Here is a 25,304-nt window from a genome sequence, read left to right as displayed (position 1 = left end):
TTCATTGTTGGGCTCCATCATATTCCCATGCATGCTTCGGATTTGGATGTTTTAACAAATATGTCAGAAGTTTAAACTTTTATGGCGACCTAATACCCGAGTGGTTAACCACATGCCTTGAACAGCAAGTCCCCAGTTTGATTCCCGGCTGACCAAACAGTTTGCTGCATGTCATTCACTTACTCTCTTTCCCCACATGTCCGCTCTCTCTCTACTATCACTATCAAATAAATGCATTAAATCCCCCCCAAAAAAAAAAAAGTTTAAACTTTGTAGAAAGAGTTTAAACTTTGTAGAAAATTATTCTTCATTTTACATGTTTTTTTTTTGTTTGTTTTTTAAATGACACATTTTGCATCCAGTTTTGCATTCCATGCCAGCAACTTTGCCACAAAAAGTGCTGGTTGTTATAGAGATTGCTACCAAATGAGGTTTGTTTTTTAGATTTACCTAACCACCATGAATGTCGTTGTCAATGGTAAGCCAGTGGCCAGAAACATGAATGAAAATGTTCGTGTTATCTGGATTCTGGCAAAACAGAGTTGCTCTTATTTAATTACATTAAATTGTTTTTAACATTAAGCTATACTGAGATGATACACCCTGCTTATATTTCTTACTCCTCTTGCACTTTCAGTTTGTACAAAACTTAGTAGCTTTAATTCTAACTAAACAAAAAGATAGGCTCACAAAACCCCAATTTTAGCATTGTGACATAGTTTGCGGTCTTACTTAGATGGCATAAATGGATCTTGACCACCTTAGATTACAGACCTGTTAACACCACATTAAGGAGTGATGAACCTTTTAAAAAAATGTTAGAGAGAACACTTAATAATAATAATAATAATTTAGTGCAAATGTGACATAGATATAAGTGATTTCAAACATCAGCTCACTGACTGAGGAGGGATAGGACTAAAACATGCAATAACACAGAAGTCAAAGGTAGCATAGCTCTTTAAAAAAAATATTCATGAGTCATGTTAAGAACTTTTCAAAAACAAAAAAAAAAAGTGTAAAATAAACATGTTTATTTATTTTAAGAACAAAGAAATAGAACAAAACACTGGAGTGTTATTTTTACATATTGTGACAATCAGTTTTGACTTAACTTGCTTTTTTAAATCCCAACAATTTATTTGAGGTGCAACCACTTCAGGTAAACTTCGAGGACTCTCCTGTGCAACCTGTCCTACCTACATTAGTTAACAAGTGAGTGACACCAAGGTCAGAAGTGAGGGAATGTACACTAGTGAATCTTGTTGAAGAATTCCCTATTAAAACTAGCATCAAATTCATTATCTAAATTCAAACTACTCTGACTGGAACACAGGCTGACACTGTGTAGCACAATACTTTTTTGTAATGCCTCTTAAAAAATGACCTATGGCTGAATGATGACGTTATGTCTTAAATTACATACATGATTTAAATTTGATCTAAATATTCTTTTAAAAACGGACCAACTAAAATAGCTTCCACAGGAATAATTACTCCATAGATGTAGCTTAAAATGATGTCATCCAGCTCCTTTTTTACACTACATGATCCATTTTTATAAAAGCTAGAAGTTAATATAAAGCTAATATTTCACATTTTCAAATGAATCATGATTACATCTTTTTAATCAATTAGTCTTCTTTGGGAGATCTATTTTACAATGATAAAAATGAGTGTTAAAGTGTAGACCAGAAGAGTAAGCTGTCATAACCAGTTATGGCAGTTAGTTCCCTCCAATAAAATTGACCATTAACACTTTTTAATACTGTAAAATGACAAAATATTGTAATATTATCTGACAAAATTGTCAGTTGGCATGACACAAGGGGAAATAGGGCCATTACTCCATCCTAATGTTGGAATAATGGTCAAACACAGACAATTACTTTGCAAGCTCATTCAAAAGTCCATTAATCCAAATACATCCCTTCAGTTCCAAGGAGAGCCGCTCCTTCAGTCTATCCGATAAGTTAACTGAGTTCATTGACGGTGACTCACTCCTGCTTGATCAGCACGTACAGTACAGGTCAAACTATGTGGTCTGTGTCTGCTTCACTTTAATTCTGTGGAAACAAAACAAATAAGTCTGTCTCGAGTATGAAAACACTTTAAAACAGAGAAAACATTTTTGAGTTTACTACACAGGTACACTGCAATTTATTCAGTATTTTTACGCAGTTTAATCTGTCCCAATCACAGTAAATCTCACCTCTTTTCTTACGTGTGTCGCTGTTGATGACTACGGTGGAGAGGCCGGTGGACTAAATTAGAAGAGAAAAAACAAATAAATTACAAATCCATTCATGACTCGTCAGTTCAACCACAAGACCAGACCACCTATGATCTGCCTTAAAAGGGGAAATATGGTCAAAAATATTAAACAGAAACAACTCTCTTCCAAATCCAAACACGTTCCGTTTCACAACTGTGAACACTACAATAGAATAAAACTAATTTGGGTCTAAAAAAAAAAGAAAGAAATATCATCAATGGTCTATGGAGCAGCTACAGACTTTATACTCGATGACATGCCAAGTTTGAGACTTCTCTGGTTTCTGGCTTTAAGAGAGAGTAGCTCCTGTTCACAAATATTGATTGAATTTTCCTAGGCCATGGCAAAAAGATATTGGAATTCTTAAAGAAGTATTTTACTGTTGGAAAGAGGGTCTTTTCGTAAAACTGGGCTTACTATGCAGAAGAATTGCAAAAAAAAAGTAAAATTGGTTTTGTGTTAAAAGTGTAACTTGGAGGTTTTTCTGCTGGCCTGTGATTAGGGAGATCTGGACACTGGTATGATGGAAGGAAGTTTAACATGGTTTATTTACACATTATTATGATAGAAAGTTGGTTGAAAATCGGCAAAGTATCCCTTAGGTGGTGTTCCCCTTTAAGGCCCATGTCTGATAACCGCGATCTTGCAGGTTCATGCATTTCACACAAGATTAGTTTAGTTTTAGAAAGTATTGGGAAAGTGCGACTGCAAACAGGTCAAACTGTGCCTGGGTGATTGTAGCTCTTCAAAGGGCTAACAAGTAATTGCTAGATCTAAATATATATCTACACAATATTCATATTATACAGCTGTGGGATATATTAATCACTAAAGTCACAATCGGTGCTTATTCTGTCCAAAGGCCAAACAAGACCTTTATATGTCAGCAGAGGCCACATGTTAATGTTAACTGTAAGTCACACTGATAGAGGAGATTAAAATAAAGAAAAAGATTTGATAAAACTTTCACAAACACTTCCAACGAAAGGCATTTTTCATTTACAGGCTTGATGACTGCGTGTACAGAGAGGGCAGCAAGGACCTTAACTTTGACCATCCAAGAAAATAATAAAAGGGGAGACGTGTGTGTCCAAAGAGCCTAACTTTAATCTCCTGTTGTGTTTTTATGAACTTTCATCTACTGTCCTGTAAAAAAAATGCATGTCTGATTAGAAAGAAAAAGGACAAAGTGGAGCACAGAAAAAACAAGTGACTTTAACATACCTGCCAACGTGCCGGGAGGCATTCTCAAAAAACTTTGTTTTAGAGGCGACACTGCAGAAAAAGAAGAAAACCGACATGATGGTATTGTAGATAAATATATGATTAATCTTATAGCTGAGATTCTTCATTAAATCCTTTGTGATCCACCAGTGAACACATATTTGGTAGACTGCACTTTGTATACTCCACTCCCTGCTTACAGTATATGGTTCTTAAATACTTAGCTACGAAAGCCAAGAGCAGCCACTAATGTTATAATTATACCTGTGCTTTTCATGTTAGAACAATCAAGTCCAAATGTCTTCAAAAGTTCAAGTTAAGTAGCTTGTTTTTCAAATATAACAAAGCTGACTATCTTGCTAAAAAGGCCTTATTGGGATAAGATAGGGAGCTAATTATTATATTACTCTAAGAAAACAACTTTGTTATTATAAGATAAGATAAATAAGTTAAACATATAATCTGAGTTTTTTGTTGACATATAATGACCTTTTAAGTTGTTACGGTAAATGTGTTAACAGTTGCTTATTTATATTAGCAACATTAGCATTCATTATGAGTTGTGTTTTTGGCCACCTAGTTTATTTAAGTGAAATATTCACTCCTTTTTTTACCTCTGTTTTTGGTCTCTACCACCTCCTGAGGGAAATATCGAATTATTTAGTTGCTTAATGCTAAACTATGTTCACCAGCTATTTGCTAACTTTTTTAGAGCTTTTAGCCTGAAAATTATGTTGATAAGAGTCAAACAAAACAGTAAAGTTTAGGACTGTAAAACCCAAAACAATGAGCTGAAAGATCCACAGATAAGCAGGAAGAAGAACTGAAGTATCAGGTGTTAATTGTCTGTGGGTTTGTCACTACAAGCAACTCCTTTGACATTCAAGTAGTCCATTGTTTACTCATCTTGGGATAACCAAATCTAAAAAAATAATCGTCACCTCGGCTGCTACTGGCAACATTTTCATTCTTTGATCAGACAGCTGGGATTATCAAAGCTACTAATGCCTTGAGGTTTGCTGATTCTGACACTCTGGAATTTGCCTGTCTGGCACCATTTCCCAGTGCATTCCTTTAAAAAAGGTTCGTTCCTGATCATATATATGATATATTTATTTCTGTATACAAAATGCAAAGGGGAATTTTTATTTTTTCAGTCTGGGATTTGTTAATGACCAGCAACAATAATAGCAGCAATAACCCTAGTGGAAACCAAGAAAATAGCATGTATTGCCCCATACACAGGGCAAACATGAGAAAATGGCTCAATCTGGTGGAAAGTAGTAAAAATTACAAGTTTGAAGCTCTTGACTGAAAGTCTGATATAATGAAAACATGATTTTATGCTGTAGGATTTTATTTTGTGGAATCATAAATTGGGATTTTTATGAGTTTTAAATGGGACCATTATTGCCCTTAAGGGTCTGATTGTCTGTATTTTGGCTACACAGTTTATTTTAGACTTATCATAGGAGCGGAAGTTAAACAAAACCCAAAAAACAAAAACTCACACCCTTGCTAAAATGTATGTTAACACAGCCAAAATTATTGAAAAATGTAAACTAGTGAAAAATGTTCCTATAGTGACACACAAGGGTTATTATTAAGATCCGTATCATTGGATATTTATTGGAACTCTTGACCAGTATCCCAAAAAAGTTGATGTCTGAAGAGCACTAACTAGGATGTTGCTGAGCTCTCGTTGCTGGCTGCACTCGGGGTCTTCTGTGGAGCGGGGCTTCTGGAGGGCGGCTCAGGAGGCCTGACAGGGGGTCTGCAAATGGCATGTTTCTCTGTGGGCCTTGTTCTGGTCAGAGCATCAGAATCCCCTGAAAGAAAAAGAATAAAAATTAAAATGAAAGCAAAATTAAAGGTTGTGATGGGTCAAGAGGTAAGGAAACACATTTTGACATTCACTATAATATGGAGATGCTGAGAGTTGGAGTATGCTTAGATAACTATTTTCTAGGGAAAATAACACTGTAAGAAAGCAACAAAATCAGAAAAAGACTTCATGTCTGCAAACAAGCTCTGAATAGCGACTGCTTCATCACTGACCATACAGTAAATGCTTGCATAACACTCATTTGATTTTCCGTTGATTACCAACTTCTTAGTGACATTGTTCATTTAAAATAAACAAGCTAAAAAAAAGAAAAATCTAGCTTTTGTTTGATTAAAAATAAATAAAAGGGTGGAAAACCAATTACAGATAACTAACAGCAAATTTGTAAAACAAGGATGCAGCAGCTGGACATGTTACAGCCCACGTCATAAAGCAACACAACACACTACTACAACAATAAAAAAAACAAATCCAAAAGGAGATAAGACTTATTTTCAAGGACTGGATGTAGCCACATGACAAAGGGAAAATGAGAGCTGAAAATCAAGAGCAGGCAGACAATGTCTATGACCTTGTCATGTCCTTACATATCCGACCAACGCATCACAACTTTACCTTCTACATTACATTATATCCCCGTCTTCCCTTTTTTGAAAGCATACCTTCTCTGGTGGCTGGTGTTCCTTTAGGAGGTGGTCTTCTGCTCTGGAAGGATGGTACTCTGCTCACATAGACTCCAGACTCTCCATTTGCTGCTGAAGATGAATCTGGCTTTTGCCTTGTGTTGTCTATCTTGCCAGAGTCAGAGTCTGAGTGTCTGTCCTGACGGAAAGATGGTCTGGGCATCAATGCTAGTCTCGGAGGAGGTTCTTTTGGAACCATTGGAGCACAGCTTAAAGGTTTTGTCCGCTGCAGGGGAACAGGGTTCGTTGAGACTTCCCCGTCCATAACAGAGCTGTTGTTCTGGCCATCTGTTGCAAAGAAACAACATCCCGATTAATGCAAGGTACTGACTACTTGGAGTTGACAACAGCTTAACACGGAAAAAAAAGAATGGGATGTTGTTCTTCCTATCGGAGTACAGTAACTTCAGGCCTCAGTCAAATGTAAATCTTTTCCTGAAATCATGAAATAATGCAAGTTATCTTCAATGTGCAAGAAAAACAACATGCCAATCACAGGAAAAGTGTACTGAAGGTCACATAACAATACAATGTACAGTAAATGAATGCAAAAAAACATTCAATAATCATTAAATCGGTAACACAAACACAGTGCTAACCAACGCAGGGAGGACAAGTTGCAGGTGCTGCAAATCTCTGTTCCACAGTGGATGAAGGGTGGAGACGCACCCACTTAACGAGTTCAAACAGACAGAAAATTACACGATTTATCCAGAGGCCTTTAAAAAAGTCAGATAAAAAATGTAGAGTAGATACGTTTATTTGTTGAAATAAAAGAAAGCACCAGTTACCTGTCAACAATAAAGGATAAGACATAAAGAATAAGGACAGAGGATAAATATTCTGATTTCACATTCTTTGACAAACAAATGAAGGAGTCCATGTTTAGAATCACACACACACACACACACACACACACACACACACACACACACACACACACACACACACACACACACACACACACACACACACACACACACACACACACACACACACACACACACACACACACACAGCAATTAATTCAGCCCAGATAGGGTGGGATAATGATGAGGATGACGACAACAATCAAGCCAAAATGGGCTGGTAATTACTCTCTGTGAGGAAGTGGTCTTGACCAAGAGCTTGATAAACACGAGGTGGCCGCTTGGAGATTGTGATGGGTTGCCGCTTTCTCGGGGTGATCCGCGGAGGAGGGACAGGTGGGGAAGTGCTGTCCTCTGGCATATAACTGAAGATCTGAAAAAAAAGTTACAGTAAGACTTTGGTTTAGTGGCTACTATTACAGCCTGTAATGGAATGAATACAATGCCATACATGAGAAGGAGCAGAAAGAACAACAAAACTGAAAAAAAGAAATTACTGAACAATCTCAACAAATGTACTCAGTACAAATACCAAATTAAACAATGGCAAACTAATGCTTCTGCTGCACAAAATCACATTCAGATGGGAAATACACTTATTCGCTTTCTTGCCAAGAGTCACATGAGCAGATCAAAACCACTCCCATAGACGAGAGTGGTATCAATCTTCTCATCTAACGCTCGACTAGAAAGCGTATAAGCTCATTTCCTAACTAGTCCTTTAAGTGGTACAAAATGCTACCGGACAAAGGCTGCGTTCTCTGAGAACGTACCTTTTTGGAGTGCTCAATCAGAATCTCAACAACAATATTTTGGAACTTGATATCCAACATGGCCGCCACAGTCTCCTCCTTTGCTCTCATCAGTGTGGGTCCAAAGATAACAGCCATGTTTGAAGGGGTCATCCGGTTATCTTCACTGTGACTGCACACACTATAAACAAACATCAAGTTTGGTTGAATAAAATGTAACTCAACTGTTGGCAACACGGCAATTACACATTTATCTCAGCTCATTTCAGAAAGAGCGCAAAAGGTCCTGTGGGAGCAGTAAAAACAGTAAATTACAACAATGTATGCAGGCACTTACTTGACCAAGTGTTTGATAAGCATCTCCAACATCTCCCGATTCTTCTCTGGTAGTTTGTAGGAAAGAGAATGAATCTCACTCAGTCGAAAGTCCAGATTATCCGATTCTGCGATACAAAGGCAACACAAAATTACCTAATGGAGGGATTTAAAAAATGTATAAAATCCCATATGTATGTATGTATGTATGTATGTATGTATGTATGTATGTATGTATGTAAATCACTGTTTTTCATATGCTTTAATTTATATAATAGCAGTATAATTTAAATTCAGGTTCACTGAAAAACATTTGGGATAAATAACCGAAACAATTCAGTTACATATAAGCATGAAATGTTTAAAAACAATATGGAATATGGCACAGGCATACAGTGCGATGGCATGAGACTAATAAAAGAAAGTTTCCCAAACAAACTCAGGCCGTAGCAAAAGGAGCCCCTATGCATCAACTACTGAATGACATTTCCAAGAAACTAAAGCGTCCATTTGTGTTACTGTAACATCCTGACAGAATGAGGCTAATGCAATTAAACTCATTGTCCTCTCGGTTTTACAATGATGTTGTGTGACAGATAAAAACAAGCAGGGGACTCAGATTTCTTTTAGTGTCTCCCAGACAGACCTAGTGCTGCCTGTTAAACTGCTGAACCTGCAGCCTGCCCAGTACTGATGTACAAATGCCTCATTGTATCCCAGCAAAGCTTATCCATGTTGATGTAGAGATAAACAAGATACATGGCAAATTCATAACTACTACCCAAACTATCTGAAAAGATTATCTGATATCTACCCACAAATGTTATCTGAGTCAACAGTCAATCTCAGAAATCTGTATCACTTAAATGCAACATATCCTTAAAACCAAGAAAAGACTACTTCCATCCATCCATCCATCTTCGTCCGCTTATCCGGTGTCGGGTCGCGGGGGGAGCAGCTCCAGCAGGGGACCCCAAACTTCCCTTTCCCGAGCAACATTAACCAGCTCCGACTGGGGATCGAGGCGTTCCCAGGCCAGGTTGGAGATATAATCCCTCCACCTAGTCCTGGGTCTTCCCCGAGGCCTCCTCCCAGCTGGACGTGCCTGGAACACCTCCCTAGGGAGGCGCCCAGGGGGCATCCTTACCAGATGCCCGAACCACCTCAACTGGCTCCTTTCGACGCAAAGGAGCAGCGGCTCTACTCCGAGCTCCTCACGGATGAGTGAGCTTCTCACCCTATCTCTAAGGGAGACGCCAGCCACCCTCCTGAGGAAACCCATTTCAGCCGCTTGTACCCTGGATCTCGTTCTTTCGGTCATGACCCAGCCTTCATGACCATAGGTGGAAAAGACTACTTTTAAGCAACAAATGTACACAAACTGTGTTTTCCATGCACACATAATTTTAGAATTTGTCTAATCTTTGCAAAACGAAAGTATGTAGACTTTGGGTACTTTAAGTACAGAATGAATAAGCATGCATGCAGTGGAGGAATTGTTTTCCCCTATTGCATGCAAACAGGTGAGGACACATGAAGACGCTAACAAAACTTCTTAATCTTTATCTCTTGGATAATTTCCAAAACACATCTTACTTGCAGCACACATAAGGTCTCTGTGTAGACTGTAGGTCATCAGAGGTTCAGACAAGCTCCTGCAGGGAGAGACACAGACACAGACACAGACACACACACATACACACACAAATTACAATAGAAAGTACTCAGGGAGTGCAACCTCTGTCAAGGCTACATCTGTTCTTTAATAACAAATGCTTTAATGTGCATCTGGATCCAGGTGGGCACATACACAGGACAGATAAAATACAAAACAGACATTCAGAATTGATCATTACAACAATGTCAGTAAAAGAACAGCGGTAGACATGGAACTACACAGTGTTATTCAGTTATTCCACAAAACCAACTTTGTCTCCTACTCGCATGCATCTACTCACACACACAACCATACCTCAGATAGAACTTCAGTGCACTTGTGATGGTTTTATCGTCCCAGTCGTTGCTTTGAAGATCTACATCTCCAGGGTTTGTAGGGTCTATAAAGGAGCAAATCAAACCAAACGAGCAGAAAATATTTAATGGCATTATGTTAAATTCCATGGAAACAACACTGTCAACCACCTGTGATTAGTACCTTAATTGTTCAAAGTAACTGGCTAGCTGTGACATGTGGTAGTCATAATTAAATAATCAGGAATTCACGAGACATACAGTGATCGCAAAAATGAATATATATATATATATTTTTATTAAAAAGGGAAAAAGGCACATCAAGGTAGGAAAATCAGAGATGTGAATCATAACATTATAGATGACTAATTTCAGTTACTGTGTAAAATATCTGCAGCAATAACTGATTTTGGGCATTTTAGAGCTTTTTAAATGAAAACAGCTGCCTGTTGCGGCCAAAACATGATGCTATGAGGAGTGAAAAACAACACTGAATTTGAGGGTCGGAAAATCAAAGCCTTATAAGACTCTATAGAGCGAAGTTGAGCTGAAGAGAACAGCACAGTCAAGTGATAATTCTTTGTTGGTTTGCCACTACAAGCGCCGCCTCTAATGCATAGTCATTTGATCCATCGTTTGTATACAAATCTAATTTATAGCCTCTTTAAGGCAGAGTGCTTCAGAGCAGGAGCAGTGCTGATATTTCCTTGCCATTCATGCAGACAAGCTTCACAAAGTGGCTGATTTCTGCTTTGTTTTACAAAAGAAAAAACACAGAGAATGGATAGATTAAAACATGTTCACAGGCTTATATCCTTACCAAAGAAGGCATTTAAAAGCTTCTGCACTTGGATGTTGCTGCCAACTGTTCGGTACACTCCTTCTTGTGTTACTCCTGGAATGAGGAGATGAGAAATACAGAGTGGTTAAAATATCCCACATGCTTGTCTTCAGAGCCTGCAGGAACCAGAATTAAGATACAGATGTTCTTTCCTGATTGTGAATGCTTTATTTAACAATTTAATACTGAACAACATGGATCATGAGTCAAATGACATGCTGAATCACCCTAATGGAGAAAAATATAGTGACTGTAGAATTATGAGATTAACCTCTTCCTTTAGGATAGAGTTGAGTTATTGGGCTTTTAAGTTTTAGCATGCATGTAGAGAAGGGGTTTTGTTAAAGAAATAATGGTTAAAAAAAAAAAAAGAAAAAAAGAGATGTGATGATTAAAATTCTGTACAATTTGAAATAGACTGTTATTTCAGATTACTAGTATTGTAATCAAAGACATTTATTCCCTGAGAGCAGCCTGCAGGCATGGAACATGTAACCTATGACTCAACTACGCCTCCTTCAGGGCAAGTAAGCAAACTAACAGAACTAAAGACAGCTGGGATAAACCTCTTATAGGACCCTTTACCTTTTGTTTCAATGTAGTTGATGCACTTTCGCACAAACTTGAATCCAATCTCATTCAGTTCCACTGTGGACGTAAAAAAGATGAAAAATGAGCAGACTCAAGATCAAACAATGATTTTAAGACAAATCTTCTAACTGTTAAAACATGAATACAGATGCACTCAATCGCATAACATCAACATCACAACGTAAGACTTTGAGGGTAATGATGACTGACTTACTTTCAGCTTGCTTGTGAATTGGGGAATGATAGATCTGAAATGAAGGAAAAAAAAATGTAAAAAAAGGAAATTGAGGACTGTGAAACATAAGGAAAAACCTAGGAATGGGCTACAGCATGATTAATGAACGGGTCTTTCTGAAAACTGAAAATGAGAGAAACTTGATGATGGCAGAAGGACACAAAGCTGCTCCACTGAAACCAACTTCCTGGATACTTTGATAGCTTCCCGCATAGTTTATGGGACACACTTTTCCAGTTAAGTTTACTTTATAAGCGGATTCAAATTGCATGAAAATAATAATAATAATGGAAACGGAGAAAACGGAGAAAAAAGGATGAGGGGACAGAATGTGTGTCTTGTTAACTGGTGGAAAAAAGGAATGATTCGTGAATCAAAAACAACCAAAGAAATTAAAAGAATTCTTATTAAAACCAGTACGTGACTACAGGCATAGTCAACTCACAGCCAGCACATCCAACTCAAAGTAGTTCTTATATCAAAGCATTGTCTTTTTACTCCCCCAAAATAGCTGATTCTGTTTTCACTTTGTTCACTCTGTGGCCCTCCTCATTAATTTATGTCAGAGGTAAGGGCCAGCTACAGATCAGCTGGAGACAGCACAGCAGAGTCGTGTTCAAGGATTCTTCAGCAGTGCTTGTTGTCACTGGCGGTTTACGTGTTCAATATCACTATCAGGCCATGACATTGATTAATTCCTGAGAATAAAACAGCTGCTACTTCATTCTCTGCTTTGTTTTGGAAGAATCCAAATCTCTCAAATCGATGTTCTGTTTTGACAATGAGTTACTTTAATAAAAATATAAGATCACATGGTAGCTATGCTTAAAAACTGACAAATCTGATTTATAGATGAAAAGATAGTGTAGTTACCATCAGAGAAATTAACTACTGACAGTAAAAACTCAGCTTCCCAATATTGTACTGTACTGCTGTTCCCAATATTTGAATGATTGATTAAATTTCAGTGGCTAAAAAGAAAATTACCAAAATGTCCTCTCGCTTAGGCGAGTTTGGAGAGGAACATTCAAGCATTTTTCTCCTTGTCCCAAAACTTTAATGCCAAATGCTTTGAACCTATTAGAAGTTCCAGTAGAAAGTGCACAAAAGGGGGCCTTAGAGTGATTTGTAAGTTAAGTATTCCATTTGTCATATTGGCACACAGGTTAATGCGTGTCATCGACTGCATGGTTTGGAAATATGATACATTTTCCAAAAGAGAGCCTTATGGACTGATGGACCAGCCGGCTGCCTGTAGAGACCGGCGTCAGCCTGCTTTTGCTTCCAGAGCTCCTGGGGATATTTATTATGGGCACAAAACCTCTAAAATGACGGCCAATGTCTTTCCACTAGGGCTGCAACTAACCATTCGTTTTATTATCACTTAAATCTGCAGATAAAATGGAGAATAGTTTTGTCAACGTCAGTGACATCATCAAATTACTTCTTTCTCTGACCAATAGTCTAAAAGCCAAAATATATTCAGTTAATTATCATATAGAACAAGGAAAATTTTTTCAGCTCTAGTGTCTACTGTATGTCAATAAGTGGGAAATGCTACTTTCTAGAGCAAAAATGATTAACACTTTTCAGCAACAAAATCAGCATGTTTGAGAAAAGTTCCAGGCTCAAGAGACTTACAATAAGACAGCAGAGAATGAGAACTTCTCAAAAGATGTGCAGAAACCTGTTAAAACACATAACCTTATGCATCGACATGCTGCACTATGAGGCTAAAACAAAGTGTCCATATGACCGCACCTTATATTTCAGCTATTCAAAAAGGCTAAAGTGCATTCAGAGTGTAATGAAGTCGACAGTATTCGGTGTGGCAGAAGAAATTATTCAGAACAGAACACCACAAAGTTGATCCTTGTCCGAGACTCTGCAGACCTGGCAGCAGTGCGATGCGGCGGGTCTTTGCTTGACAATATTTGGGCAGAGTGGGTGGGAACGCTCTTCAGAAATGTGCATAATCTACAGAAGTCATTGGGGAAGTTCCACAGGAAGAGGGCGCTGAAAAGTGTGTTTTCTGTTATTTTCACATCCTCTGACCTCTATTGGTTTTGTCCACATCTCACATGACATCCAGCATATCCAGTCTAAACCATAACCATTATGAAACCGGTCTGACAAGAACCGCAGAGAGCATCAACAAAAAAAATAACAAAATGAAAAGCTACACCCAAAAGAGGAATTAACATTTTCTTTTACAGGAGGTTTCCATTAACACCTAAAAATGAAAAAATGAAAACGGTGTGAATTCAGCCCTGCTGTACGGGGCTAGTAAGACTACCCAGGTGCCATCATTTAGCTACACAATGATGGCATTGTGTGCCTAACAAGCTTCAGTGCATCTCACAAATTTTTAATAGAGGAGCCATAATGAGATGACCCATGCCTACTACTGCGCTGCTTAACAAACGTCACATGTGAGCGGTCATGTTTCTTACATGATGGATTTAATAACAAAACATGATATTTTTTCCTTAAAACAAATACACATTATTTTAAACTACTTAAACATCAATGTAGTTTTCTCGCTCATTTGTTCCAGTTTCTCTCTCCATGACAATAATCTTGATCATTTTAACTTCTGCAAAAAAACAAGGTTGTGATTACAAATTTAACTACAAGCAAACATTTCAGTAGATTTGATTTTAAACAGGCTTGGATTGACTCTACAGATTGGAAATGGAAACTCGCTTTGGGAGTTTTATATGTCAGCACAATATCCAGGAGCCATGTCTCCCCTTAGTAGCAGAGTCCATGTTGCATTGTAGATATTTTGGCAGTAAAGCAGTTTGCACAAAAATGATATCTCAGAGAAGAATAACCCACACAGAGATGATATGAGGAATTAACTCACAGGCTCTTTTCCATCCATGGCCTCCATCCACAACTTCCTGTCTCCCTCCGAAAGAGCTTGGAAAGTGACGGGTGTGTTTCTATGGAAACAGTAAAAATAAAAAGGACATTAAAAGAGGCAAATTTTCCGTCACATGTATACTGCTACAGTATCCAACCAGTTTAACGTCTTTTTTTCTAACTCTATACAGATCTTACACATTTTTCAAGAAAAACAGGGTGAACAAAATGACAAGAATGCCACAAGAAGACAAGTGTCTTTGGAGAAACTGATTAAATCCCATGTGTTACTGATGGAGGAAGCAAATGAAGATGAATAAGACAAGTGTGAAGAGATGATGAAAATCCATTGTTGCAATCTGTCTTCTGCAGAAGCAACAAAACCTGGTGCCAATTTTTACAGCTTGTAGGCTACTGAATCAATTGTTAACGAAGACAACTGTTTTACGGGCTGCCAACTACACTAATTAACTGACTACAAAAACATTAAAAACTCTTATAACACAACTTTTAAATTGACAGTTAAATAGATAACCCTGGTATCTGTAGGAGCTACAGTACATTGGCTCTGACGTTAGTGATATTCATGCTTTTCCTTGTTTGTTTCAAAGCTCTTGCATGTCAGTACGCCTGAATGGGACACCTGAAACAGCCAATCAAACACTTATGTATGCTGGGAGGAAGACAATTCCAGCAAACAAATTATCTGGGATATAAAGAGCATAGGAATATACAGGCCCGGTGTTAACTCCTTCTCGGGTGGTCAAAGGTCAGGGTGAGGTACGAGCATTTCTGGGGCATTCAAGCATCTTGAGTCAACAACATTACCTTCTACACTAGACAGCAATGCCACCTTCAGTTTATCAAACAGCCACCTCCTCATCGTGTTGTTCAGTTCACACACTGGCACAAATGAGTTGCTCAACATTCAAAGACACTTTCAAGCACTTAATGAATCCTTCCAGCAGCTCCTGAACCCTTTAAAAACACCTTTGCAAGTATTTTCATACATTTAAAAAAAGCTCAATATGACAGGGCAGCCTGTGGCTCAAGTGTCTATTATGCATTTTGTACTGAATGGCCTGCTTATATAAACATGAGCTTGTTGTGTTCCTCCCCCTGACATCCCAGAGTTTGCCATCTGTTTCCAGCCCGTGCCCGTTGCTTAGGGATTATTTGGGCTACAGTCCATTTAGCCCTCACACTCTGTCCTCGTGAGCCACCTGTTCACCTCGCTGCCTGAACCTATTTATCCCACAAGGCTTTTGTGTTTCCTCGTCTCACAGTAGAGTACAGATTTGTTTGCGCTAACCTCTCGCTAGTTTCCACATCAAAGCAAAAGCGCTTGTCTATGGACTCTGTCTTCCGGCGGATGCAGGATTTCAGTGTCAGTTGCGTAGTGCCCTGCAGAGAGAGAGAGAGAGAGAGAGAGAGAGAGAGAGAGAGAGAGAGAGAGAGAGAGAGAGAGAGAGAGAGAAAGAGAGAAAGTCAGTATGTGTCATGGAGACAATGACAGTAGAGCAAGCAGTCTGAGGGTATAATCTGGCTACAGATATTGTTAACGTCTGTAGTAATAATTACATATTTCTTATCAGTGAAGCACCTGTTTAGTTGTAGGCTTCTGTTCACAAGGCACCATGACCAGCTGTCTCCCCTCCTTGTGATACTTGCAATAATATTTGACCCATGACACGCCCAAAGCCCCTGTTGGGACAAAAAAATAAAGAAGAGGACAGGCCTCGTCAGAGGGAATTCCAGCAAGAGCATGTACACGTCTTAATCTTCTGTATAAACATCTAGTACACGTACACTTCTCCTGACAGTACAGATAACCTTCCATGGGCAGAAAACTGTGCATTTTACAGATCTGGGATGGGTGTTTCATTCTTTTCATCAGCTCCTCCATCTCCTCGCGAGTGCTTTCGTAGTGGTTCCTGGTCTGCAGGCAAAACCAGACCGCACTTTAGAGTCTTACGGGCATTCACATTAAAAGGATGTTAAATCTCACTCATGGCATCATTTGTTGCAAGTAACACAACTTACATTCTGCAAGCTGAGCTGCAGTTCTTGCTTATAAGGCATGAAGTCCTGAGTCATCTCCACTGTCAGGTTGTTGAGTGTTAGAATGCTGTGAAGAAACGCCAGCACCTGTCCAACCAAAGCACGAATGACATACTACTTTCAGACCAAAAACAAAAACAAAAAAAAAAAACAATCCGGCGATTTGCTGCAGGGAGTCACTTAACAAAACGGCCCATTTGTGCGACGTCTTGTTCGGTTATTTAACCCTCCAATGTAGCGCAAGCAAACTTTATACTTCACAATTACTGTTTTCCGCCCGATCGTTTACAGATCTCGACGTTTCCGACTGCACTTGAAGGCAGCTTTATTTCACAGGAGACAGAGAGAGAGAGAGAGAGAGAGAGAGAGAGAGAGAGAGAGAGAGAGAGAGAGAGAGAGAGAGAGAGAGAGAGAGAGAGAGAGAGAGAGAGAGAGAGAAAAGAGAAGAGGGAGACATAGCGAGACGCTTTGTTGTTGCAGGGAAAATTCTGCTATTACACAAACTCCCGGGCAGTTCAGTGCTTGTGTACATCGTGTTTTACCCTCATAGTGTTTTAAAAGTTTCTTGTGGCAGCGATAAAGGCAGTGATCCCGTTTACTGTACGGGATTATCACACCGCCTCAAAACACACGGACAAGTCTGATCGCCGGTTACATGATTGGCTACCGCAGTTTGACGTGGAGTTGCGTTTCTTCGAGTGCCCCTCCTGCGGAAAACCTTGCCGCAGCCTAAACGCACTACACGCATTCAAAATGAATGGAAAGAGGCCTAAGATTGCTGTCAAGAAGAGTTAAAACAAAGAAACCACTGGCATTAAAAATAAATGTGTGACCACTGGGATTTTTTTTTTTTTTTACATCATCTATCATCAAGTTCTCCTTCTAACTGTACCTTATACTTCCTAGATCTCTTGTTGTGCTTGTGTGTGTAGCAGCAAAGAGGAAGAGTGGGAGACCACAGGCAGCACTCACCGGCTCAACCACATCAAACTTCTTCCGGTCCTGCACCTGATGGATCTGGTACACATACTCCACTGATGATTCATAGAAGTTCACACGCTCTCTGTCAAGGAGTTCATCGGCCTGTAGTAAAAAAACAAAAACAAACAGTGACCTCTTTGTCGCTTAGTTCAACATTTCACAACACAGCTGATGAACTCGTTGTACTTGTTGTACTTCACCTCTTGAAGTTGGCTCTCTTTCTTCTTGGCAGAAAGGTTCAGGTGTTTGTCTACCTGGGAGTGGTATTTTTCACTTTCCTTCTCAAACTTCTTCTTCTTTTCCTGCAGGACAGATGTGGTCATTGTGAAAATGAAAGATTAAATGAATTGTTTGGGTCATTGTTTTATCTGGCACAACTTGCCTGTCTTGAAAGACAAATGGTCATTAGACAATTTCATCTCTCATTCAAATTCATTCAAAAATGAGCTGTTCTCAGAAACTAATACTAGCAAGATTTTTTTTTTTGTAGATTTTGAACGGCCAATAGTGGATTTTTCAGGCTAATACCAATTTTTTGAGAGCTTAATACATTTAACATGTTGGCCAATATTACGTTTTCTTTTACATTAAAACCCACCTTTGGTTAAAGATCCCTTAATTTTATAATTGTGAAGATGATATATACTGTACTTTATACTGTGCTAAGCTCCGGAGAAAAGCCGCGGTGACGCTGCAAATTAGGTTCAGAAGGAACTTGTTTTGGTGGAACATGTCTACGTTTAAAAGTTGTTTTAGTCGTGCAACAGAAAACTCAGATTTGACAGATAGTCTAGCGAGTGGTCTGGATTTACCCTGCAGAGATCTATGAAAAGGTTAATCATAGTCCTCATAAATTTCCTGGAGTTTAAAATGCCAACACAAAGGAAGCCCAAGGCAATGGCTATCCGGCCGAAATGAGTGAAATCTGGTGGATTTTCCGGCGGCAACGGAGCATTCCCGGAAGTGGGAAGTCATGGACATAGACTAGCTAAAGATAAACAGTTGAACTAGATACCTATAATATTGATAAATGGTTGAAATAGTTAACTAAAAGAAATTGACAAATGGTTAAAAAACAAATAGCTGAAAGTAATTAAGAAATGGTGAAACATCAGCTTCTGCCCTCCAAGTGGTAGTATTATGAATGCAAAGTTGACCAAACCAACCTAAAGATAGTTCATTAACGTCCAGTTTAAAATCAATTCAAATGATCATATCTGAAAGAGGTACTTGAGATCATCCGATAGGGCTGTGGTTTCAGATTTTAAAAAAAAGGTCGGGGACTTCTTCTAGTAAATTTCACAGTTGTTTTCTTCTTCTTAGAACATTGTTCACTCACGTGTACTTTCTCATTGTAAAAGGACAGGATACCTTTTTCTCTTATAGAGAAACGCCTGATTTTCTTAACCAGTACATTATTTTGTTGAAATGAAAAATTATTGTTTTTAAAAAAGGGGCCAAAATACACATACTTCTGTATAATTGGCAGTGTTCTGTGCATTGTTAGCATTCATTTTCCAAGTCATGTAGGACCTGCATATTTACCAAAAGCGTCTGGTTATTAGGGGGAAAACACTCTTTTGATCACCAGAGCACAAACAGAAAGAAAATGTCCTTCTGAATAACCAAGGTAATATCTCATAGAGTTTCCTAATAACTTTAAAAGCTAAATAAAACATTGGTGAAGGAGCACACAAGGAGTCTCCTTAGAAACACATGAGGTGTTCTCAACTACAAAACTGCTTTCAATAAAATGTCTTCACACATTGAAGACTCAGTCAAAGAGGAAGAAGAGAATTATTGTTCTGAAATGGGTGCATTTTACATACATTCATAAATAGATTTGGGGAAGTAGCTCATAACAACTGGTTTGGTCTGTGTAAGTACCTCAGAAAGTTATATATTGTATAATGATTTGACTCTCAATGCATAACAATAGCACTGGTTCCAGCCTCCAGGACGGACTGCTTTTACTACAATTCACTCACAGAGCAGAGGAATCAGTAAGAACACTCACTTTTGTAACTCCTATTTGCTCCTTTCTGAACTTCTCCAACGGCTTGATGAGCAGATCAGAGGCGTTCTGAACCTGGACAGGCAAACATGGAGCAGGCGTTACTGCAGTGCAATTCTACATGCACACACACACACACACACACACACACACACACACACACACACACACACACACACACACACACACACACACACACACACACACACACACACACACACACACACACACACACACACACACACACACACACACACACACACACACACACACACACACACACACACACACACACACACACACACACACACACACACACACACTGTATTTGCCACAGGTAGGACACACTCTTAAATGTACTCTACACTCTATAAATCGGGTCTGTGGGACACAAAACTGTTGAAAGGAGCGTTGAAATGTATTTTTAAGCAAAATTTACCGGATGACCTGCAATTTTAAAATGAGATCTGTATCCAGAAAACCCAGTCTAACAGGAACTGCTGCTCCTACTGGCATGACAGGATTGCAGAAGTGTACGTGGATTAAACAAATAAGATTAGTTTGTGCCTGAGTAAGGAAAGATGTGCAAAAACATGTGCGTAATAACAATATAAATTGTGAAAAAAAAAGCAAACTGGTTAAAATACTACCCCAGAACACCAGAGAATAAAATATTCAGTATTTACAGTATAATAAAAAGTGTGTGAAATAACAGCATCAGACGTGACAAAAACAGCATGAAAGTGTACCAACATGCAGGAAATATTAAAACTAAAAACCGAAAGGGAAACTGACAACATTCCTCTCATCAAGCAAAGCAGCACATTTGCACACACACAGCACCTAGGTGTGTGGATGTTTCTTGTGATTAGAGCTGGGCAATATATCAATATTATATTGATATCGTAATATGGCAGAAGTGGTGTCTTTTCCTGGTTTTAAAGGCTACATGGCAGTGAAGTGATGTCATTTTCTGAACTTACCAGACTGTTGTAACTGTTCTATTATTTGCCTTTACCCACTTAGTCATTATATCCACATTACTGATGATTATTTATCAAAAATCTCATTATGTAAATATTTTGTGAAAGCACCAATAGTCAACACTACAATATTGTTGCGGTATCGATATCGAGGTATTTGGTCAAAAATATCGTGATATTTGATTTTCTCCATATCGCGCAGCCCTACTTGTGACAGCAACTTTCAATTAACAGAGGCAGACGGAACATCGACTACACAAAAAAAAAGGTGTCGATTTTGCATCATAACAAACAGGAAGTTAGCCATTCGTAACAGCATGTGCCAAAGGTTTCCTTCCAAGTGGTCTAATCTTTAGTGCAGGATATGTTAATGTGGTTTATAATATCTAATGAGGGTTGAGGATACAGAGTCAGCTTGGAGGAAGTTGATAACCCACCAGCATCATCCTGTCATGCTCTGCTTCCTGCAGGAGTCCGGCAAACTCCTGGAATGACTGAGCTGGGGGTGAAAACACAAAGATGATGACTGGAATGAAGACTTTGCACATTCTTATCTTAAGTGTCTGACGCAGGAAACACAATTGAAAAGATAATAAAAGAAACACACAGTGCTTACCAAAGTGCATTAGAATGGGCTTTATGATGATAATATTTCCAGCTATTTTTTTATACACTTTTGTCATTAGGCTATGAGGCAGAAGTTTTTCCAAGCCAATTTGTTTCCTGATTCCTCACATTCAAATTGTGAAGAATTGCCAAGTGGCTGCCAAAAAGGTTCTCTCAAGTTAGAAAGTCAGTTCCTCATCATAACTTTAATAGTCAGTACACATAAACTGGGTAAAGGAGCGTGTCCGCATATCTTACCAATGTTAATCTCGTCATCTGTCAGGGAGTCACCGATGAAGTCGAACTGGAACACGCTGAGAGTCTGGGAAAGCTTCTGTACTGCCACAGAATAGCCTATAAAAACAACATTTAGTCCTTCTGAAACATCTCAAAGGAGTTCCAAATGCCTCGTTCACAACTACGATATACCATTATTTATCCTTTAAATTCAAACTAACTCTCGTCAAACTTAAGTGCAGTCCAGGATTATTGAAACTGCGTTTTTCTTTTTTCTCTGGTGGGAAAGCTTAAAGTATGGGAGACATCCTCGGCAGGGTCCATCAGCACAACAGCAGCAAGTATGCGGTCTATGCAATAGATTATCCCTGCTTTGTCTGGTTTTTATTATCAAAACAAAACAGTCTGCCGGATCAATACTGTAGGGCTGTTTGCTTGAGGAACTTGGCTAACATGCCTAGAATCATATTCTAAATCCCTCCTTAAATCCTTCTTTTTGTATTGGAACCGTTTTCAACTTTCCATCATTTCACATGTTTTTTCCATCAACAAATTGTGTGCTCTGTTTAATTTGTTTATCTTAGCATTCTTGCTTTAATAGGGCCTTTTTTATAAGACTTTTATTGTAAACAAATTGCAGGGGAGAACGCGCATATTTTACAACACTTAAAGCTGGAGTTCAGCGTTTAAAGTGGAAAAAGTTCTACAGTATCAGTGAGTAGTGATCATTAGGTCTTGAGATGTTTTTTTTTTTTTTTTTTTTTTTCTCTGGGTGCAGTTTATCCCAACAACGAGCACTCATGACTCTGGCTATTCTGTGGACTGAATATACAGCAGGATCCTCACCACTCTGCAGCACTGCTAAAGAACCTACATTGACGTTTTTTGTTTTCGAGGTGAAAAGCTGGTCACTGGTGATTTGGACAGCGGAGTGGTAAATTGGCAAGTAAAAGAAAATAAAAATAAAAAAAACAGTGTTCGCCCTCATGGGTGCCACAATGACCCAAATATACAAATCTACTGCTGTCACTGGCTGTGGTCCATACTACTGTACCAGTGGTCCCAGTCTACAGTAGATATGGCAGACAACATGACACAGAGAGGAGAGGTGCAAAAGCAACGCAGAAAGACAGCTGTTGTTTTGAAATAAACAGAGCCAGACATCCTGCACATCTGCACCAGATATTTGCCTTTCAAGGCGGGCTGTTTGGTCCTCTCCCATGGGAGCACTATAGCACCTCCCTGAATAAGCCTCTCACACCCACATTGATCCTGTAGGCCCTTAAAAAGGCCCCACTGATGCTGCTGCTGATCCTCTGTCAAGCGTCATCACACCACTATAGTCACATGCAATGTGCAAATAAACTGTTGTCGATTTAAAAACAAGAGTTCATATTTAAGCACACTTACCTTTGATTGCAGTTATTACACTGTTGCCATCTTTTATCAACTCTTTAAGAAATTTGCTTGTCCTCTCCAGCTCCAATTCATAACATTTGAGAGTCTCTCTGAAGTCCGGACTGTCCAGATAGCAATCACTAAACTCCAGAGGAGGGTGCCCCATCTTCTGGACAACTGGGTTTTAGACAATAGAAACACTGAATTTATCCTCGTGAGCCACGCAGCCTACGCTCGTCTACCGCACACTAGTCATTGCTCCTTCGTTGAAGCGACTGCACGCACATCTGCCTATAGGAGCAGAAACCATGGTGTCCGTGGGAGCCTGCGGCAGCCGCTGGTCAAGTATGAAGTGCTCTAAACAGCGATGAGGCACAGTGTTGGTTCACTTCCCTCTTTTCCTCGTCTGACGCGCTGTTTAAGCTGTAATTTGGTTGTATCCTGGTCCTCTTTGCCACTTTTTCCTTGTTGCGGTGTCGTGATTAGAAGAGCGGCTAGAATCCATTTGGACGCATCCCATTCCGAAATGTTTTACCCTTCCATCAAACCTCCTTCCATCCTTTACCTTGGTTTGGAATCTTTTTTTAAAACTTTTTTTAAGGTAGCAGTACGCTATTCAACCACTTAATACGTGTCAGTAAATATATATATTTTTAAACAGATATATCACACACGTTCTAAAATCCCACAGCTTGACAAAAAGCCTAACACAAAGCTGAATAGGACGTAACCAACTGGCGCTGGACTCTCTAAAAACTTCCCCTTTTCCACACCCAGGAGGTTCTTAAAGGGGCTGCAGCACAGTTGCTGTAATTGTGTTGACGATGCTGCTTTCAAATGCTGTTGGAAGTGCTGAGTTAGGATTCTGAACTTCTGAATGAATGGGCCAATAAGCTAATTGGATCTGTTTCCCTTCTGTTATAATGCAGCTGGTAGTGCCCCCCTCGGTTGTTAGGGTTAGGATTCAGGTTTGGTTCAGGTATATTAGGTAGGGGGAGGGGGGACAGATCTTGAGGGGGAACTGAGCAACTGATACAACAATAACTGGACAAGTGAAAATTAAGAAAAATGTTTAGCCCAGTGATTCTAGTAGGCCTAATATAAATATAAATTTAACCTTGGGAAGTAATGAAATAAAACAAAGATGGAAAAATCTTTTTGGATTGGTCACAACCAGTTGCAAATAGACATTGGATCAACAAGGTTAGAGTGGGTTTATGACCTGAAACAGGGTACATTTATGTGGGATATTAACACCACAGGACCGGCAACAAGGTGCTCTTGAGCAGATCAGGCTCTGGTTGTAAGCTTTAGTGTGAATGTGGACTTCCCTTAATAAATGAAATAAAGGTTTAGCTTGCTCATGTCTTTATAGCTCTTTCATTTAAAGCTACTGTAGCTCTGTGTGGAAAGCAATTTTAATTCCAAAGCCGCTCATGATCTAGACACACCTGCACCGACACATTAACGGGTGGGGCCCTGAACATGTCATCAGAATATGATTATTTCACAGTGATACTGTAGGTCACGCCTGCATGTGACTGGGCGTTTTCCTGCATTTTATAACTGGTCTGGTCACAGGCAGCTTCACCTAGACTCCGTCACAGCCAACACAGTCTCACTCCCTACTCGTTAAATGTATGACGCATGGTCAAGAACCCTGGCGTCAAGTTTCAACGAAAGAGGTGTACCCTTGACGTTATTTTTCGACGAGGGGGTCCGTCAGATAGACATTCATGTTATTCCCTCACCGTCAAATACCGACGAAAGAAAAAACGAAATCTGTGACAGTTATTATTGGTATTTTTAGCCCAATAACCGCTGTTTTAATCAACATTATTCACGAGATATTATCATGGTTTATATGTATTTATTTTAATGTTATTATTTCGGTCTATTTCGCCCAGGGAAGCTGGGTTGCTTTTTTGTTCATTTATATTTTTTAAACTATAACGCTACATCTGTCAACATTTATTTAGGTGTTATCATGGTATGCATTTCTTTATTTTAATAATATTACTTTGCTCGTATTACCGGTGAAAAATTACAGTATATGCTGTAATACAGAACATTACGATATGACCCGAGCTGGACGCATTCAAAGCCGATGTCCCCCAATGCAATGCGGCCATTCATTTCAAAGAATCGGGCAGCGATCAGCGGGTCTTTAACGCCAGGATCGCTGATTGTGTCACCAGCAACAACACGTTGCTCAGTTTTGTTCCAGTAAATTATGAACCATAATAACGTTTAAACGAATCCGAGGGAAACTCCGGAAGTGACGTAGTACGTCCCGCTCAGCAGATATGAAGATAAAAATATATAATATTCGTAATATTGATGTTTTTTTCTAACGTTGCATTTGAGGAGTTACACAATAAAGTAAGCAATAATAATAAAATACAGTTTCATGAATTTGTCTCATGTAATGTGTGCTCGGCCGGCCGGCCACGTTTAAACGAATCCGCGGAAGTGACGTTGTACGTCCCGCTCAGCAGATATGAAGATACTTTATTGTCCCCAATAAAGTTTAAACAAATCCGCAGAAGTGACA

General features: G+C 39.1%; 1 protein-coding gene across 1 annotated transcript; it reads right to left on the bottom strand.

Moving 5' to 3' along the window:
- Positions 1-1,019: 1,019 nt before the first annotated feature.
- On the bottom strand, positions 1,020-23,519 carry ophn1 (oligophrenin 1). Its single transcript, XM_028595594.1, has 24 exons — positions 22,763-23,519; positions 21,374-21,469; positions 20,947-21,008; positions 19,530-19,601; positions 17,713-17,814; positions 17,504-17,614; positions 16,514-16,618; positions 16,280-16,409; positions 16,074-16,174; positions 15,783-15,874; positions 14,472-14,550; positions 11,582-11,615; positions 11,362-11,424; positions 10,756-10,830; positions 9,937-10,021; positions 9,561-9,619; positions 7,987-8,092; positions 7,671-7,830; positions 7,126-7,270; positions 6,008-6,316; positions 5,181-5,328; positions 3,500-3,550; positions 2,213-2,264; positions 1,020-2,066 (listed from the first exon to the last, which is right to left on the bottom strand). The coding sequence occupies exons 1-23, from the start codon at positions 22,914-22,916 to the stop codon at positions 2,243-2,245; spliced, it is 2,361 nt and encodes a 786-aa protein (XP_028451395.1). The 5' UTR covers positions 22,917-23,519; the 3' UTR covers positions 1,020-2,066; positions 2,213-2,242.
- Positions 23,520-25,304: the final 1,785 nt, after the last annotated feature.

This window comes from Perca flavescens, chromosome 13 (assembly GCF_004354835.1).
Source record: "Perca flavescens isolate YP-PL-M2 chromosome 13, PFLA_1.0, whole genome shotgun sequence".
Lineage (NCBI taxonomy): Eukaryota > Metazoa > Chordata > Actinopteri > Perciformes > Percidae > Perca > Perca flavescens.
The sequence above is the reverse complement of the archived record's forward strand: the minus strand, read 5'-3'. Positions and strand labels throughout refer to the sequence as shown.

Coding starts and splice junctions, on each gene's coding strand:
- ophn1 (XM_028595594.1), bottom strand. CDS start 22,916: ATGGGGCACCCTCCTCTGGAGTTTAGTGATTGCTATCTGGACAGTCCG. Junction 11,616..14,471: donor CCATGGATGGAAAAGAGCCT/GTGAGTTAATTC, acceptor CCTTCATTTCAG/ATCTATCATTCCCCAATTCA. Junction 7,271..7,670: donor TGATTGAGCACTCCAAAAAG/GTACGTTCTCAG, acceptor CTTTTTTTTCAG/ATCTTCAGTTATATGCCAGA.